Source organism: Galeopterus variegatus, unplaced genomic scaffold (genome assembly GCF_000696425.1).
Source record: "Galeopterus variegatus unplaced genomic scaffold, G_variegatus-3.0.2 Scaffold5764, whole genome shotgun sequence".
Classification (NCBI taxonomy): Eukaryota; Metazoa; Chordata; class Mammalia; order Dermoptera; family Cynocephalidae; genus Galeopterus; species Galeopterus variegatus.
Genome location: NW_007731875.1, coordinates 6,172 through 22,549, shown reverse-complemented (window position 1 = coordinate 22,549; position 16,378 = coordinate 6,172). Strand labels below are relative to the sequence as shown.

At 52.0% G+C, this 16,378-nt stretch overlaps 1 protein-coding gene across 1 annotated transcript in view; it reads right to left on the bottom strand.

Annotated features, from left to right (window-relative positions):
• Positions 1-4,696: 4,696 nt before the first annotated feature.
• The window catches only part of LOC103605364 (amiloride-sensitive sodium channel subunit alpha-like), a 13,405-nt gene continuing 1,723 nt past the window's right edge, over positions 4,697-16,378 (bottom strand). Inside the window, exons 3-12 of the mRNA XM_008589936.1 lie at positions 15,282-15,463; positions 10,944-11,047; positions 10,430-10,593; positions 9,898-9,996; positions 9,563-9,689; positions 6,295-6,373; positions 6,108-6,165; positions 5,898-5,953; positions 5,686-5,761; positions 4,697-5,202 (exon numbers count right to left, since the gene is read on the bottom strand). Coding sequence (XP_008588158.1) covers positions 4,846-5,202; positions 5,686-5,761; positions 5,898-5,953; positions 6,108-6,165; positions 6,295-6,373; positions 9,563-9,689; positions 9,898-9,996; positions 10,430-10,593; positions 10,944-11,047; positions 15,282-15,463 — 1,302 coding nt within the window. The 3' untranslated portion in view covers positions 4,697-4,845. The remainder of the gene's footprint in view (positions 5,203-5,685; positions 5,762-5,897; positions 5,954-6,107; positions 6,166-6,294; positions 6,374-9,562; positions 9,690-9,897; positions 9,997-10,429; positions 10,594-10,943; positions 11,048-15,281; positions 15,464-16,378) is intronic.

Below are 16,378 nucleotides of genomic sequence, written 5' to 3'. Positions count from 1 at the left end.
TACCCCAGAGTTCTCCACGGCACCCTAATCTCCCACTGCCTCGGAAATTTATCCATCCAACCCAAACCTCAGAGTAAGTCCTAACCCTACTTTTCTGCCCTGACTGGGGCCCTGACCACCCCCTCTTCGTTCTGACCCATTCCCTCAGTTGCTGATTCTGCCTCTGCCCCAGTTGCGGGACATCAGGCAACTCCTCTCTCTACAGAGCCTTAGTTGGTACCGCATTTATTTATTATTTATGCATTTATTTTTGACTAGTCCAGTGCAGCAGGTGTGCAGGGGGGAAGAGTAGAGCAAGGAGTTTGATCCGTACCTGACTACGAGCAATCAATTGTGATAACTGACTCCCTTCCTCAGACCAGCCTTCCGCGTTTATTAAGTGGGGGTAACAACGTCTACCCACCTACATGGGCAAAGTGATGCCACTAGGATCGATAAGACCAGATCCAATGTGAAGAAGCAAGGAGAGCCTCCAGGTCCTCACCTGAAAGTGGGGAGCGTGCTGCAAACCCTCGTGCTGCAAACCCTCGTGCTGGAAACCCTCGTGCTGGAAACCCTCGAGCTGGAAACCCTCGCAGGGCCGGTTCAATGACTAAGTGCAAATGAAGCGTGGAGCAAGTGCTTGCCATACACTCTGCAGCAGTAAGTGGTAGCGATATTAATAGTTTGTAGTAATAATTAATAACAACTTCAATATCCTAGTTTTAATGTTACAAGGAGTTTCTAATAGCCTGTGCAAAAGCCATTACACATGGCCTGTCTCAATAGGACAGTTTCTTTCACTGCTTAAGATAAATGCTTATTGGGCCGGCCCGGTGGCGCACTGGATAGTGCGCCGCTTGGGAAGCACGGCGGCGCTCNGGGTTGCGATCCGTTGCCGGACACGGAAAAAGACAAAAGACAAAAAAAAAAAAAAGATAAATGCTTATTTACTCAATAAGTTTAAAGGCTTGAGACTTGTGGTGTCAAATTACTCAATAAAATTCTGTTTAAAAAAGGAAAAAGAAAAGATGGTGAGAAGTAGGTGGATCTAGGCATATGAAAAGGTAACTAATTTCACAGAGGTGAGAATGAGACCCTAATCCCTTCTGGGGTAGAGAGGAGGGGACAGGTGGAGCAGCAGGAGAGAGCGGCCCTGGGTTTGGCTAAGGTCCGTGGAGCAAAGGATGAAGGAAAGAGCTTCGGAGGGCAGAGACCCGCCCCCTGTCACGTCTCACATGCGTGCATGTGCCCAGCACGTGCTTCACCAAAGGGCACTGGACTCCAAGTCTCAGCCACCCCTGCCATCCGCACTCCGTGTGCCACAGGAAGGCAGCAAGTCACAGGAGACCTGGGTCCCAGGCTGGTTCTGTAAGAGTCACTAACTGGGGCAGTCACTTCACCCACTAAGCCCAATAAGGAAAGTGAGGCTACCTTTTTATCTCTAACATTCTGATTCCACTTCCTAACCCTAGGGGCCAGAGTAGCCCACACACAAGGCATGGAAATAAGGAAAGACCCCAGGGCGGAAATGTAGGCTGGCAGGAGAAACTGCACAGCCGTCCGGCAGGTCCGGGATGGGGCAAGGCCCAGGCCAGTGCTGCAGCAGAGGGCAGACTGCACCTGAGGACTCTGACAGGGCAGCCTGTTGTGACACCACCATTTCCCCTTCATCAGCTGGAGTCTAGGAAAGGGAAGTCAGCAGTCATCACACCCCCCGCGTCATGACACTTTCTCCCCCCCACGCCCTTCACCCCTCACCGGTTCCTCCTTTCCCCTTTCTCCTTTGGCCCCTCGGGACAGGAAGACTGTAATCAAGAGGAATGAGACCCAGGCCGCAGGAGAAGTATCCCCAAAGGTGATGAGAAAGTGTCACTTCAGGATGCCAGATCTGATGCTGGAGTCGGGAAGGAACGGGGGATCAGAATGGGGCTCCACTCAGATGTCCCTCAGCCTCTCCCCGGACCTCAATTTCTTCTCTGTTAAGGCTGGGAGGATCCCCTGTGCCCCTGCCTCTGTGACGATGCACAGATTATGTAGTTACATAAGGTTTTGACACTAGCCCGAGTCTTTCTCTTCCACCACTGCCAAGCAGTTGCTGGGGAGGTGGGCAGATGAGGATGTTAAGTGCAGCGGGTGATGAGTGGTGCCCAGCAAATGCAGTGGAGGATGGATGTGGTGACTGAAGTTGGGAAGGAAAACCAGGTGCAGACACCGAAGAGGGCGAGCCTTCCAGCCGAAGCGCTGAGAAGCAGGTCCCCTGAGCGGAGTGGCACCACGTCTTCCCCCTTTCACCCTAAAATGGTGATGGGCACACAGCAGATGCTCAGCAACGCCATGGAGGAACTCACAGGACAGTTCATCTCTGCTGAGGCCCCTGAAGAATGCTCACTTCCATGGTGAAGCCAAGGGGCACAGGAGTCTGTTCCTTCCCCCACCCCAGAAGTTTAGGCAGTGACTCAGGGACTTGCATCCACTCCTGACCCCCTCCATGGTGCCCCATCCAGCTCTCCAGACATTCCTTTATGCGACATACATTTATTGAGCACCTGCCTACTTCTCCAAGCAGGGCACTGGGCTAGACCTGGAGCATACATAAATGAACAAGACTCAGTTCCTGACTGCAAGGAGCTCACAGTCCAGTCGGGGAGGCAAACACAAATGAACAAGGAAGTATAACGCAACATCAGCACCCCAGCGAGNCAGGGCGGAAATGTAGGCTGGCAGGAGAAACTGCACAGCCGTCCGGCAGGTTCGGGATGGGGCAAGGCCCAGGCCAGTGCTGCAGCAGAGGGCAGACTGCACCTGAGGACTCTGACAGGGCAGCCTGTTGTGACACCACCATTTCCCCTTCATCAGCTGGAGTCTAGGAAAGGGAAGTCAGCAGTCATCACACCGCCCCGCGTCATGACACTTTCTCCCCCCCACGCCCTTCACCCCTCACCGGTTCCTCCTTTCCCCTTTCTCCTTTGGCCCCTCGGGACAGGAAGACTGTAATCAAGAGGAATGAGACCCAGGCCGCAGGAGAAGTATCCCCAAAGGTGATGAGAAAGTGTCACTTCAGGATGCCAGATCTGATGCTGGAGTCGGGAAGGAACGGGGGATCAGAATGGGGTTCCACTCAAATGTCCCTCAGCCTCTCCCCGGACCTCAATTTCTTCTCTGTTAAGGCTGGGAGGATCCCCTATGCCCCTGCCTCTGTGACGATGCACAGATTATGTAGTTACATAAGGTTTTGACACTAGCCCGAGTCTTTCTCTTCCACCACTGCCAAGCAGTTGCTGGGGAGGTGGGCAGATGAGGATGTTAAGTGCAGCGGGTGATGAGTGGTGCCCAGCAAATGCAGTGGAGGATGGATGTGGTGACTGAAGTTGGGAAGGAAAACCAGGTGCAGACACCGAAGAGGGCGAGCCTTCCAGCCGAAGCGCTGAGAAGCAGGTCCCCTGAGCGGAGTGGCACCACGTCTTCCCCCTTTCACCCTAAAATGGTGATGGGCACACAGCAGATGCTCAGCAACGCCATGGAGGAACTCACAGGACAGTTCATCTCTGCTGAGGCCCCTGAAGAATGCTCACTTCCATGGTGAAGCCAAGGGGCACAGGAGTCTGTTCCTTCCCCCACCCCAGAAGTTTAGGCAGTGACTCAGGGACTTGCATCCACTCCTGACCCCCTCCATGGTGCCCCATCCAGCTCTCCAGACATTCCTTTATGCGACATACATTTATTGAGCCCTGCCTACTTCTCCAAGCAGGGCACTGGGCTAGACCTGGAGCATACATAAATGAACAAGACTCAGTTCCTGACTGCAAGGAGCTCACAGTCTCCCTCCATGGTGCCCCATCCAGCTCTCCAGACATTCCTTTATGCGACATACATTTATTGAGCACCTGCCTACTTCTCCAAGCAGGGCACTGGGCTAGACCTGGAGCATACATAAATGAACAAGACTCAGTTCCTGACTGCAAGGAGCTCACAGTCTAGTCGGGGAGGCAAACACAAATGAACAAGGAAGTATAACGCAACATCAGCACCCCAGCGAGTGTCACAGTGCACTGTGAGAGCCCAGGGACAGGGGGAGACAAGATGGGGCAGAAGCCTTCACAGGCATAATGGTGTCTAGGCCGGGTTCTAAAGGATGCACAGGAGTTCTCTAGTAGATGGGAGGAGAAGCTTCCAGGCTGAGGAGACAGCTCGAGCAGACAGGCGGAGGTATGAAGGACACAGGGCGGAGGCGCTGGAGTACGGCTCTGTGGGGTGTGGGACATGAAGCTAGAAGAGCCCTGGGTCTGCCTGGGAGTGCCAAGCCTTTCCTACAGTGGTCTGCTCCAGCCCCCGCCCTGGGGAGTTGGGGAAGGGGAATTGCCCAAGAACTAACGAAGGGGGCTTTGGGGTAGGCTTCCCCACCCAAGTTCAAGAAGAGGAGCAGACATCTGTGTCACCGAAAAGCAATGTGGCCAGGCTAATCCGGGGCCAGCCTCGGTCCTCATAGGGCAGGAAACCCATGCCTGCCGTTGAGTGCCCTTGTTTGTGTTTTGTTCTGGTCGTCAGTAGTTTCCTAGGAAAAGTTCCTTGTCAAAGCTCCAAGTTTGGCTTGGCTGATCCAAGGGAAAAGGAGACTTGTCTGCACTTGGGTGGGGAAACTGGAGTGTTCAGAGGCAACACCAAGGGGTACAGAGCAGGAGCCAAGGCAGTGCCGGGCAGCTTCACTGGCCGTCCCCAGCCCCTTCCCCTCCGTTTCCTTCCCCACACGGAAGGCAGCTGGGCAGCTCTCAGAGGAAGCCCCAAACACCCTTTCATCCTGCCAAGGCTCATCTCCTCCCACCAGGAGGAGCCCCTGCCTCGGGGGGAGAAGCACTCTCCTTCCTCTCAGGGGCCTGACAGAGATGGGCAGGGGCCCAGGGAGGCATAGGCAGGTGGAGGGGCGGTCAAGGCCTCGCAGGAGGCAGGGCCCGGCTGGGACAAGGACGGCTGGGACAAGGATGGGGAGGCAAGGTGGGGGCAGAGGTGGGAGGGGAGGGAGGCAGCTGGGGTGGAGGCCACCTCCTGCGCACCCCCAGCCCCTCGGCCTGGAGACCAGTATCGGCTTCGGAACCTCCGGAGCAGCATAAGGACTGTGATGACCAGGAGGTCAAAGACGAGCTCGGCCATCTCCACGACAGAAAGCACCGAGGAGCCGAACCACAGGCTCCACTGGCTGCCCAAGTTGGACAGGAGGGTGACCATCTGAGAGGGAAGAGGGGCACAGCGCCCTGCTGGGTTCTGGCAGGGGAGCCCCAGTCCTCCTTCCCAAGCTGTCTCCCTTCCCCCCAGAGGACCCCACCCACCCCTCTCAGCCTCTCAGGGGGTCCCTGAGCCCCTCACCTCTGCTCTTCTCCCTTAGGAGTCCCCAGCTGGTGTGCCACCCAGAAAAAACTGGTAACTGGGCCACAGCTGGAGGCAGCTGAAACTGGGGCAGCCTCGGGGCCTCCTCCCCGTCATCTGGCACAGCCATCGCTCCCGCCACCCCCAGAGACCTCACTCCCCAGCCCGAGCTCCCCTTCTTCCAACCCTCCCCACCTCACACTTGACCCCTCTCCCCTTTTTCTTGGCTCCCCAGCTTTGAGGCCCAAACCCTTCTGGCCCCACAGAGGCAACCCCTTGTTTTCCCTGACAGCCACCCTGCTAAGACCCCCAAGAGAAGCCCAGGCTCCATGAGGCAAGACGCACCGTGACAGAGGGGGACTCGGAATTGGTTCTGTAGTTCAGCTCCCTGAAGAAGACGTTGAGTTTGGCAACTCCGTTTCTGTGGAGTGGGGGAGAAGAAACGGTAGAGGATTGCCTTCTTGGACCCTCCTCCAATCATCAACGTCAATTCCTCTTCCCAGATGTCTTCCCGCCCAAGGATTCCTCTCCTGGGGCTGGGACCCCCCAGGACTGACCTTTTGTTTTTGATAGTGTAATTGTTCTGTCGGGATAGCATCTCGAAGACCCAGTCCTGGGAAAGAGTGGGAGTGTCACTGAGGTCACCCCTGTACTCTTCAGGATGGCGTCGGGTCAGACACACCCATACACATCATATTCAGAAAAGGCCACAGCACTACGTGGACGCACACACACACGTTCTGCTGTTCCTCCCTTTCCCATTTTACCTGGGATGTCACCGAGGGCCATCGTGAGTAACCAGCAGAGAGCTTGTAGCTGGTCACACTGCGGATGGAGAGAGGTGCTCAGTAATGGGGTGAAGCTCTCCCAGTCAAAGGCCTAGCTGAGTACCCTGTATTCTACCTGGCCAAGCAGCCCTCTGCCTAACCTGTACCTGGGGAAGGGGACACTCACCTGCACGGCTTCCGGCACTTGGTGAAACAGCCCAGCCTGTCTGAGGAAAAGGAATCCCGGAGCTTATAGTAGCAGTAGCCTGCGGGTACAGGGGGTGCCTGTTTTCCTGGGGCACTCAACCTTCCACCCCCACATGCAAGAGGTCTCCCAAGGTCCCTGGGCACCCAATTTACAAGAAAATTATATAGCATTACAATGATGCCTCATGAGTGGCAGTACCAAAAAACGTTTAAGAAACAATATAGGAAAGAAAACCAGAATACACCCATGTAAACATGTGCAGGATACAGACAAAAACATAAGAGTCAGAAAGAAAAGTGGGAACGAGTGATGAGATGGAGCCACAATGAGATGCCTCTTCACACCCACCAGGATGGCTAGTATTTTTAAAAAGACAATAGTAAGCACTAGCAAGGATGTGTAGAAACTGGAAATCTTATATACTGCCACGGAGACGTAAAATGGTGCAGCCGCTTTGGAAAACAGGCTGGCAGCTCCTCGAAAGGTTAAGTGTAGAGTTACCACACTACCCAGCAATTCCACCCCTCAGTATATACCCAGCAGGACTGAAAACATATGTCCACACAAACGCTTGCACACAAACGGTCATAGCAACATCATCCAAAAAAACAAAAAGTGGAAAAACCCAAATGTCCATCAACTGAGGAACGGATAAACAAAAATGTGGTATATCTGTATAATATAATACTATTCAGCCATATAAAAAAATGAAGTACTAGGGCTGGCCGGTTAGCTCAGTTGGTTAGAGCACAGCCTTCTAACACCAAGGTCACGGGTTCAAATCCCCATACCGGCCAGCCGCCAGAAAAAAAATAAAAGAGAAGTGAAGTACTGACACACGCTACAACATGAATGAACCTTGAAACCATGATGCCAAGTGAAAGAAGCCAGACATGAAAGACCACATATTGTAAGATTCGATCTATATGCAATGTCCAGAAAAGGCAAATCCATAGAGTCAGAAAACAGATTAGTGGCCTCCCAGGGGCTGGCAGGGGAGGCGGGTAGCTTGGGGACTGCTTTAGCTCCTCGAAAGGTTAAGTGTAGAGTTACCACACTACCCAGCAATTCCACCCCTCAGTATATACCCAGCAGGACTGAAAACATATGTGCACACAAACGCTTGCACACAAACGGTCATAGCAACATCATCCAAAAAAACAAAAAGTGGAAAAACCCAAATGTCCATCAACTGAGGAACGGATAAACAAAAATGTGGTATATCTGTATAATATAATACTATTCAGCCATATAAAAAAATGAAGTACTAGGGCTGGCCGGTTAGCTCAGTTGGTTAGAGCACAGCCTTCTAACACCAAGGTCACGGGTTCAAATCCCCATACCGGCCAGCCGCCAGAAAAAAAATAAAAGAGAAGTGAAGTACTGACACACACTACAACATGAATGAACCTTGAAACCATGATGCCAAGTGAAAGAAGCCAGACATGAAAGACCACATATTGTAAGATTTGATCTATATGCAATGTCCAGAAAAGGCAAATCTATAGAGACAGAAAACAGATTAGTGGCCTCCCAGGGGCTGGCAGGGGAGGCGGGTAGCTTGGGGACTGCTTATGAGTACAAGGTTTCTTTTGGGAGTGGTAAAAATATTCTAAAATTGATTGTGGTGATGGTTGCACAAACTGAAAATTAAAAACTAGAATTATCCTAAACTAAAATTGTACACTTTGAAAGAGTGAGTTGGAAAGGATATGAATTATCTCAGTAAAACTATTACCAAAAAAAAAGAATAAAGGGACTACGGATTCCCCTGTTCCCAAGTTCTAAGTAAGGTTATTTTGTCATTATCTCTACTCTAAACTAAAATTGTACACTTTGAAAGAGTGAGTTGGAAAGGATATGAATTATCTCAGTAAAGCTATTACCAAAAAAAAAGAATAATGGGACTACGGACTCCCCTGTTCCCAAGTTCTAAGTAAGGTTATTTTGTCATTATCTCTACCTTTAGTCACTCAGTCTGAAGTCCTTTATTTCTGACCCAAATCCCTCCATCTACCAGGGCAGGGGATATTTAATTAGAAAGTAGCTGGGCCCCCTTCTCTGGCGAGCAAGCCTCAGGAAACTCACCACGCTGTGCTCTGTGCTTTTAGCCCAGGTTCCTCTCCCTTGTCCTCACTTCTTAGCAATCAATATTGTTATTTTTCACTCACAGATTTTGAAACTCACAACAACTTAGAAACAACTGCTTGGGGCAGGGAGGGGCATTGTCCCCCCGCCCCCGCCCCGGTCTGAGCTTCCCTCCAGTTCTGATGTGCTCGATCCTCTAAGGTCAGAGAGACAGGAACCAGGAGGCCACAACTGGAAAGGACAGGCAAGGGGAGAGAACCGTGTGGACGGAAGGAGGCAGAAAGATCAGCACAGGCAGGGCCAAGGCAGGCGCAGACACTAAACTTGGGGTGGGACGATCACCAGCCTGTGAGCGCCCTCAGTGTCTGCAGTGTCCACTAGCACGTGTCCTGCAGTGCTGGCCCTCAGCCCACCCACTCCCTCGCCCCATGCTGTGGGAAAGCTGGGCCCAGGGGAGCCCTGGGAGGAGGAATCACGGGGAGACCGGGCCAGCCGTGCCAGATAAGAGCATGTGCGCCAGGAACTCGAACGCCCGGAGCGGCTGTTATTTTCTTGCTGGGATTTTCTTTCTCTCTCAGCTTCCTAGTACACAGCTTCCCTGCTGAATAGCTGCAGCCAAAAAGGATTTGTCTATTCCTATATCACAATGAGGAGGAGATTCCAGGGCTCTCCAAATTTTTTTGATGGTGCCCTCCTCCACGTAGAAAAAAATCTTAAATAAGCAGGTCCAAAATAGATATTTGATCTATAAATTATATGCCAGTACTACTGAATGGCACAATCTAAAACACACATAAGATGGAAAATGTGGAGGAATGAGACAGACACATATAACTTCTAATATTGTCTTCCTGCGCCCCCCAAACCCAGGAACCAGCCCTGCCGAGCACCCCGAGGAACAGGCGGCAGGCTGCAGGCAGAACGTGCCAGAGCCGCGCTGGACACTTTCTTCCTTCCTGATGCTGTGGGTTATTTTTAAATGAGACAATTCCCTGACGAACACACAAAATCCAAAAGAGAGAGAGAAAGAGTCAGAGACTAAGGCAGAAAAACAAGGGGGAGAGTTGGCCAGGGCTGGTGGGGGCCAAAAGTCATGCACGGGCAGAGGGGACTGGGAGGAGAGCTCCTGAGGAAGGCTGGCCGGCAGGGCAGGGCTCACCCCAGGAGCTGTGCTTCCTGTAGTCGCAGTACTCCACGCCCTGCACATCCTGGGGCCGCGGGTACAAGATGTAGGCACAGCCGCACTGTGTGATCATGCTCTCCTGGAAGCAGGAGCGGATGCACACCTGGAGGAGAGGTGGGCGGAGAGGAGGGGGTTCAGGCCCTCCCCTCCCCCACTTGGCGCCACCTTCGACGTCCCTCTTTCCACCAGCCTGCCCACCCCTACCCCCAACCTTCCTCTCTGTCACACACAAACACGCTCACACTCCAACCCTGACTGACCAACTAGTGCAGGCCTGGGAGACAGGGCCACAGAAACGGGATGGGGCTCACCTGCTGTGTGTACTTGGAATGGTAAAGGTTCTTGACAGGCACGTCGCTGCCATTCTGGGTGCAGTCGCCATAATCACCCCCAAGTCTGTCCAGGGCTTCCTATGACCCCAAATACCCCAAGAGGTCATAGGTCAGAGCAAGTGGCCTCTGCCTGCATTCCGTCTTCTCTCAGTCCCAGGATGTGTCTCAAGCCCTGCCAGCCCCTCCCATCTGCTTCACCATCTCAAACCATGTGTGCAGCAGCCCCCAACACCCACCCCGGTGCTACTTGCAAGGACACTGGGCCCAGAGAATCCCCTGGGATGCCCTGAACCTCTTCTCAGCCAAGGTCCACTCCCCGGATCCTACTTCCCAGTGCCCACGCTGCCAGCCCCTCACCCCTAATTCCTGCCCCTGAAGACCTTCAAAAGCTCAAGGCCACCCCACATCATCTCCCCCCACAGTCTTCTGGCCACCAAATCACCCCCATCCCTCCCTCTGCCTCTCTCCACTCTGGGGCTCTCCTGCTCAGCCTCCCCGTCAGCACACTTGCCTTCCTCATGCTGATGGAGGTCTCCACACCAGGCCGCAAGTTAAAGCCACCATCGTCCATAAAGGCAGGCTCATCCTGCCCGTGCACCATGACCCTGGCCCCAGTCACCGTGGACAGCAGGGGGATGAAGTCCTTCTGCTCTGTGCGCAGCACCAGGGACAGACCTGGGGTGCAGAGGGAGCAGATGGGGGAAGGGTGTCTTGGAGAAGAGTTTGGGGATAAAGACCCCCCTCCCACCTTGCCTAGTCTGTAACTCTCCGAGGGGAACAAGGCCAGGAAGACCTGAGAAGAGACAATCCCGGTGCTGGATTCTGAGGGCAGGCAGGAAGGACAGGGACAGGGCTCCTCTCACACCTGGAATGGACTATGTGGTGCCCATGGGGAAGAAAGAACAGAGCGGACTCCTTCCAGGATAGACAGAAGGTACCAAGCACGTCTAGAAGGTGGACTCGAGGTGAGTCCTGGGAAGGCCTGAGGCAGAGACTGGGCACTGAGGGAACAGGGACTTGCTCACCATTGCTGATTCCGGGCATGGAAGACATCCAGAGGTTGGAGGTGTTCTTGTCATTGAAAGTGTAGCAGTTCCCATACATCGGGTGATGGAAGTGAGAGTAATTCCTTAGCAGGAGAGAGAGAGCAGGGTCAGGAGGAGCGTGCAGGAGGTCAGGGGAGCAGGAAGACGAGGCAGAGGAAAAGCTCCACTCCCTGAAACTGCTGCAGGACCTGCGCCTCTCAGAGCAGTTGTTTCCTGATCACCTACTGCACACTTGTACAATGCAGGGAACTTTCACCCCTGCTCCCTCGGTCACTCTACCCAACAGCCTGCGAGGGCCTCATCCGCACATCACGGAAGAGGCAGCTAAGGCTCAGAGAGGTCAAGCATCTGGCCCCAGGTCACACAAACAGTGCCAATGAACCTGGGACTCAAACCAGGTCATCCATCTTCTAGCCCAGGCTCCTCCCTGTAGGCCATCTGACCTCACTGGTCTTGACTTACACACTGCTCTGTGGCCTCTCTTGTGTCACTGTGTTGCATTATGATGACTCTTGCAGTGTCCCTAACTCTCACATGTCTAAATCTTAGTTCCCCATTTGGACTGTGAGCTCCTTGAGGACAGAGCCGCGCCTCATTCATCCCTACATCATCTCTGGGTTAGTTGCATAGTTCCTGGTGTACAGGAGATACAGGAGATAGTTAACAAATAGTTGTCAAGTGAATGAATGACTGAATGAATGAAATGGAGAGATGGAGAAGGACGGTGTTAGAGGAGAGACCAGTGATGAGCACAGAACTGAGGGGAGGAAGATCAGATCCCAGTGCAGGACTGAGGCCAAGTGTTTTCCAGAGGCCTCCTGCATCAGCATGTCTCGTACTGGAGAGTCCAAAGCTGGTCTGTGACAAGCCTGGGAACAGGGAGGAAGCAATCACAGAGGTAACATTACTGCAGTAGAGATACGATTTGACAGCAAATCTCAGTTCCAGACAGGGAAGCTGTGTGGGGTTATAGCAAGTGCCCACATGGGGATGAAGGGAATGTGGGTTATGCTACCCCGTCATCTTGGATCCGGCTATGGGAGCAGGGAGAGAGATGTGGCTTTGGCCTGTGAGAGGCAGAGGAGGAATCAAGAGAAGTGAGAAGGAGAAGGCCAGCTGGGGATAAAGAGGGGGCTCTGACCGAATGGCCTGCAGCAAGTTGTTTTTTCTAAACTCATCCTCTTCATCTGTAAAATGGCAGGATTGGAACCAGATGATCTGGAATATTCCATCAGCCTTGAAGAATAAAGGCACAGAGCTGTGAAATATTGGTGCACATATGCTACGAAGTCAGCATTTCCAGAGCACAGGCTGGATGCAGGAGGAATCCAAGAAGTGGCCAGACCTGAAGGGCCTGTGAGTCCTGCTCACTGGGAGAGGGGACAGGCACAGTGCTGTGGATGCACAGCACAGACAGCTTGCAGCAGGTGGAATCAGCAGATTAGTGGAGCATAAAAACAGGGTTTAGTAAAAAAAAGAAGGGATGAAATGAGATATATAACATAATACCATTTGTGTAAATTAAATACACATTTTGCAAAAACACATACAAAAAGATACACATTAAGCACATTAATATAGTGGTCTATGAGAAGCAGTATAATGTGACGGTTAAGAATGCAGCCTCCAGAACTAAACTCCTTGTAGGATTTGAGTCCTAGCTCTAACAAGTATTAGATGTGACGCAAAACAAGTTACTTCATTTTCCTATACCTCAGCTTCCCCATCGTAAAATGGGGATAATACTAATATCTATCTCAAAGGGGTGCTGTGAGGATTAAATTATACTCAGAACAGTGCTTAGCACTTAGTAAGACCTGTATTAGTTTACCATTAAGATCACGGAGATTCATTAAGATGGCTAACGTCGGAAAGACAGGCAATAATAAGCAGAGGATGGAGAGAATTTGGAACCCTCATACATTGCTGTTGGGAATGTAAAATGGTGCAGCGATTTGGAAAAGTCTGGCAGTTCCTCAGAATGTTAAACGTGGAGCTATCACACGACCCAGCAATTCCACTCCTAGGTATATACCTAAGAGAATTAAAAGCATATGTCCACACAAAACTTCTTGCACGCAAATGTTCATAGCAACATTATTCACAAAAAACAAAAAATGGAAACAATTGAGGAATACATAAACAAAAACGGGGTCTACCTATATAATATTATTCTGTCATAAAAAGAAATGAAGTACTGACCCATGCTAAAACAGCAATGAACCTTGAAAACATTGTGCTGAGTGAAAGAAGCCAGTCACAGAAGACCACGTAGTGTATGATTCCATTTATATGAAATGTCCACAATAGCCAATCCAAAGAGATGGAAAGCAGACTAGTGCTCCCAGGGCTTGGAGGAGGGGAGGAAATGGGAAGGAACTACTATGGGCACAGGGTTTCTTTTTGGGGTGAGAAAAATGTTCTAAAATTAGATAGTGGTGATGATTGCATAACTCTCAAAATACTAAAAACCACTAACTTGTACATATTAGAAGGATGAACTTTATGGTATGCGAATTATATCTCAATAAAGGGGTTACTAAAGAAAGGATTATAGGAAGGAGGTAAGGGTTTTGGATATGGAGGAAGAGAGGGGAGAGAAAGCCATGCTAGAGAACTTCAACTTGATTCTGAAGGCCATGAGAGACACTGAAGGATTTTAAACAGGACTAACTGGAATAGTTATGTGGCGTGAAGTGAAGTCAGAATAGTGAAGTATAAAGCTTCCTGTCCTGGCCAGCTGCAAAACCAAACAAACAAACAGAAAGAAAGAAAGGAAAAACACATGAGGGGCAGCTATGATGATCCAGGTGAGGCATGATGAGGTTCTCAGCAGAGCAAGTGACTCAAGTGCCAAGACAAAGATGAACCATGGATTTGCAGTCGATGGGGAGGCAGAGGCACGGAGCAGGCGAAGGAGGAAGATCAGGCTGAAAATGTATGAAACTTGCAGGTGGGAAGGTGACAGAGAGACTTGGTGGCAGGTGTGGGCTGACTCAGGCTTAGGTGCTGCTACTGTCTCACTTCCCAGCTGGTAGCTTCTGTCCTCAAACAAAGACAAACACTAGAGACAGGGACAAAATTGTGTGTTTGGCAGAGTGTGTGAGAGGCGAGAGGTAGGGTCAGAAGCAGGTGACACCTGGCCCGGCTGCCATTCTCCAGTGACACGGGAGGGAAGGGCCCCTGTAGCGAAGAGATGCTGCCTCAGCACCTTTCGTCAGCCAGGAAGAGGGAGACATCCCCTGCAAAGCAAGGAGCAGAAGTGGGAGGGGAAGACAGGGGGACGAGGGGGCCAGAGGCTGCAGAAGGGGGCCTCCCTCACTCCTAGCCTCTCCCAGTCCTCAGAGAGCCACCAGCTGCCATGACCCCCCTTGCAAGGACATTATGACAGGGGTCCTAATAGAAAAAATGCCTGAGGGGCAGTGGAGTGGGAAGAATCCTCAGCTAGGGCCCACCCCACGCCGTAGGACAAATCACCTCACTGTCTGAGGGCAGGAGTAAAGAGACCATCATTCAACGCTGTCTGTAAAGTGCACCATCCCCCCTTGTTAGCTCACACACTTGGTATAACTCTGAGATGGGTGTTATCGTCATCTTCACCACGTGAGCAAAAGTGCCAAAAGGGCAAGGACTAGGTAGTTTTTTCTTTGATGTATCCCAAATGCCTAAAACAGTGACTGGCACAAAGTCCAGACAGTCAAAAATATTTGTTGAATGAACATTGAATGAATCTCGCTTTCTGTGTTTTGTTTTACTTCCATTTTACAAACAGAGAAACAGGTTCTGAAAAAATGATATGAAATGCCCAGTCACCTGGCCAGGAAGTAACAGAGCCAGAGTGGGGACCTGGGCTTAGTCCCTCAATCCATGCTATTACACCACACAGTACTGCCAACCTCATCTGAGGAAGTGGATCAGGGGACTAGATAATCCCCCAGGCCCTTTCAAGCTTTGATGCTAGTGAGAAAGAGGTCTTAGAAAGACTGAGAACCATGCTTCCAGCCCATGGATTCTCAAAGGCAGACCTGGAGCCTCAACCTTCCCCTGGCGAGTGGCCCAAGACAGCATGGGATCAAGGGGATGGTGGGCCAGGGAGGAGGCTGCTGCACGCAGACCCAGTGGTGCAAGGAGCAGCAGAAGTCTGCAGGGCGACCCATGGGGCAGAAGGGTGGACCTGAGTCCAGTGTTTCTCCCCTGCCAGCTTTTAGGCATTTACTTGGTCAACATGCATTTCCCGGGCCCTGCCCATGCAGGGCCTCAGGCTGACCCAGGGAAGGAGACTGCATGGGGAGTGCTGAGCAGGCAGGACTGACTCACGCCTGGTTGCAGGAGGCCTGGTTGAAGCGGCAGGCGAAGATGAAGTTGCCCAACTCCAGGGATGGCGGGGGGTCCGGCAGTCTGGACAGAATGTTGATGTATTGGAAGCGGTACCACTCCCTCACCGCATCCACCCCGGACGAGTATGTCTGGTAGAAGCAGTCCGATTTGTTCTGGTTGCACTGGACACAGAGACCAGACGTCAGAGAGCCAGCAGTAGGGGACAGGCAGCAGGGCAGGGCCAAGGTCAAAGAATGAGAGGTCTGGGGTTACGAGGACTGACAGACAGGAGTGGGGAAGCACAGAAGGGGAGGAGAAGCCCCGGAAGAGTGGACCAGGAGAACATGTTATCAAGGGAGCGGTGGGCAACCAGGAGCCACACGCACATGGTTGTGCTTCATGTACACTTGCACAGCCCCTGCAGGGGGGAGGAGCATGAATCCTTCTCCCCATTTCACTGATGGGAAGACTGAGGCAGAGGGGGACTGGCGCCCCAGTCTCCTGGGGGTGTGGCCCACTGTCACTAGAGAGGGTCTCCCTTTCTCCTTCCCTCAGCTCCTCTCCCATTTCCTCTTACTCTCTCTTATTTTTTTATTTTCATTTTTTAATTTAAGTCTCCCTTTTTACTGCCTTCTTATTCCCTATCTTAGGCTGGTTGAGCCCCAGTTCTCCATCACACTGGAGGGTCTCAACTGATTCCTACCGGCAAGTACCGAAATTTAGAAAGGTGCCTGTTCCACAGCAGATCTGCCTTCCTGCCGTTTACACGCTCCAACAAAGCCCCCGAGCTGGGAGACCCCAGAGACGGAGCACAGCGGCTGCTGTTTTACTTTAATTATTTTTTGTTCTATTTACTTATTTTTTTGTATGTACTTGTTCTATTTACTTACTGGTTTTATTTGCTTACTTACTTTACTTTTACGAACGTACTTCTCCTTTTTCCACTTTTACTTACCTGCGCACCGACGAGGCCCCGCCTCCTGTCACTGGGCTGCGGGGGCGGGTCTGGAAAGGGGGCGGAGTCCAGGTTGCGAGTGGACCCAGCCGCGGGCGGGGCGGGGGGCGGGGCGCCGCCCCCCGGGAGGGGCGGGGCCTTA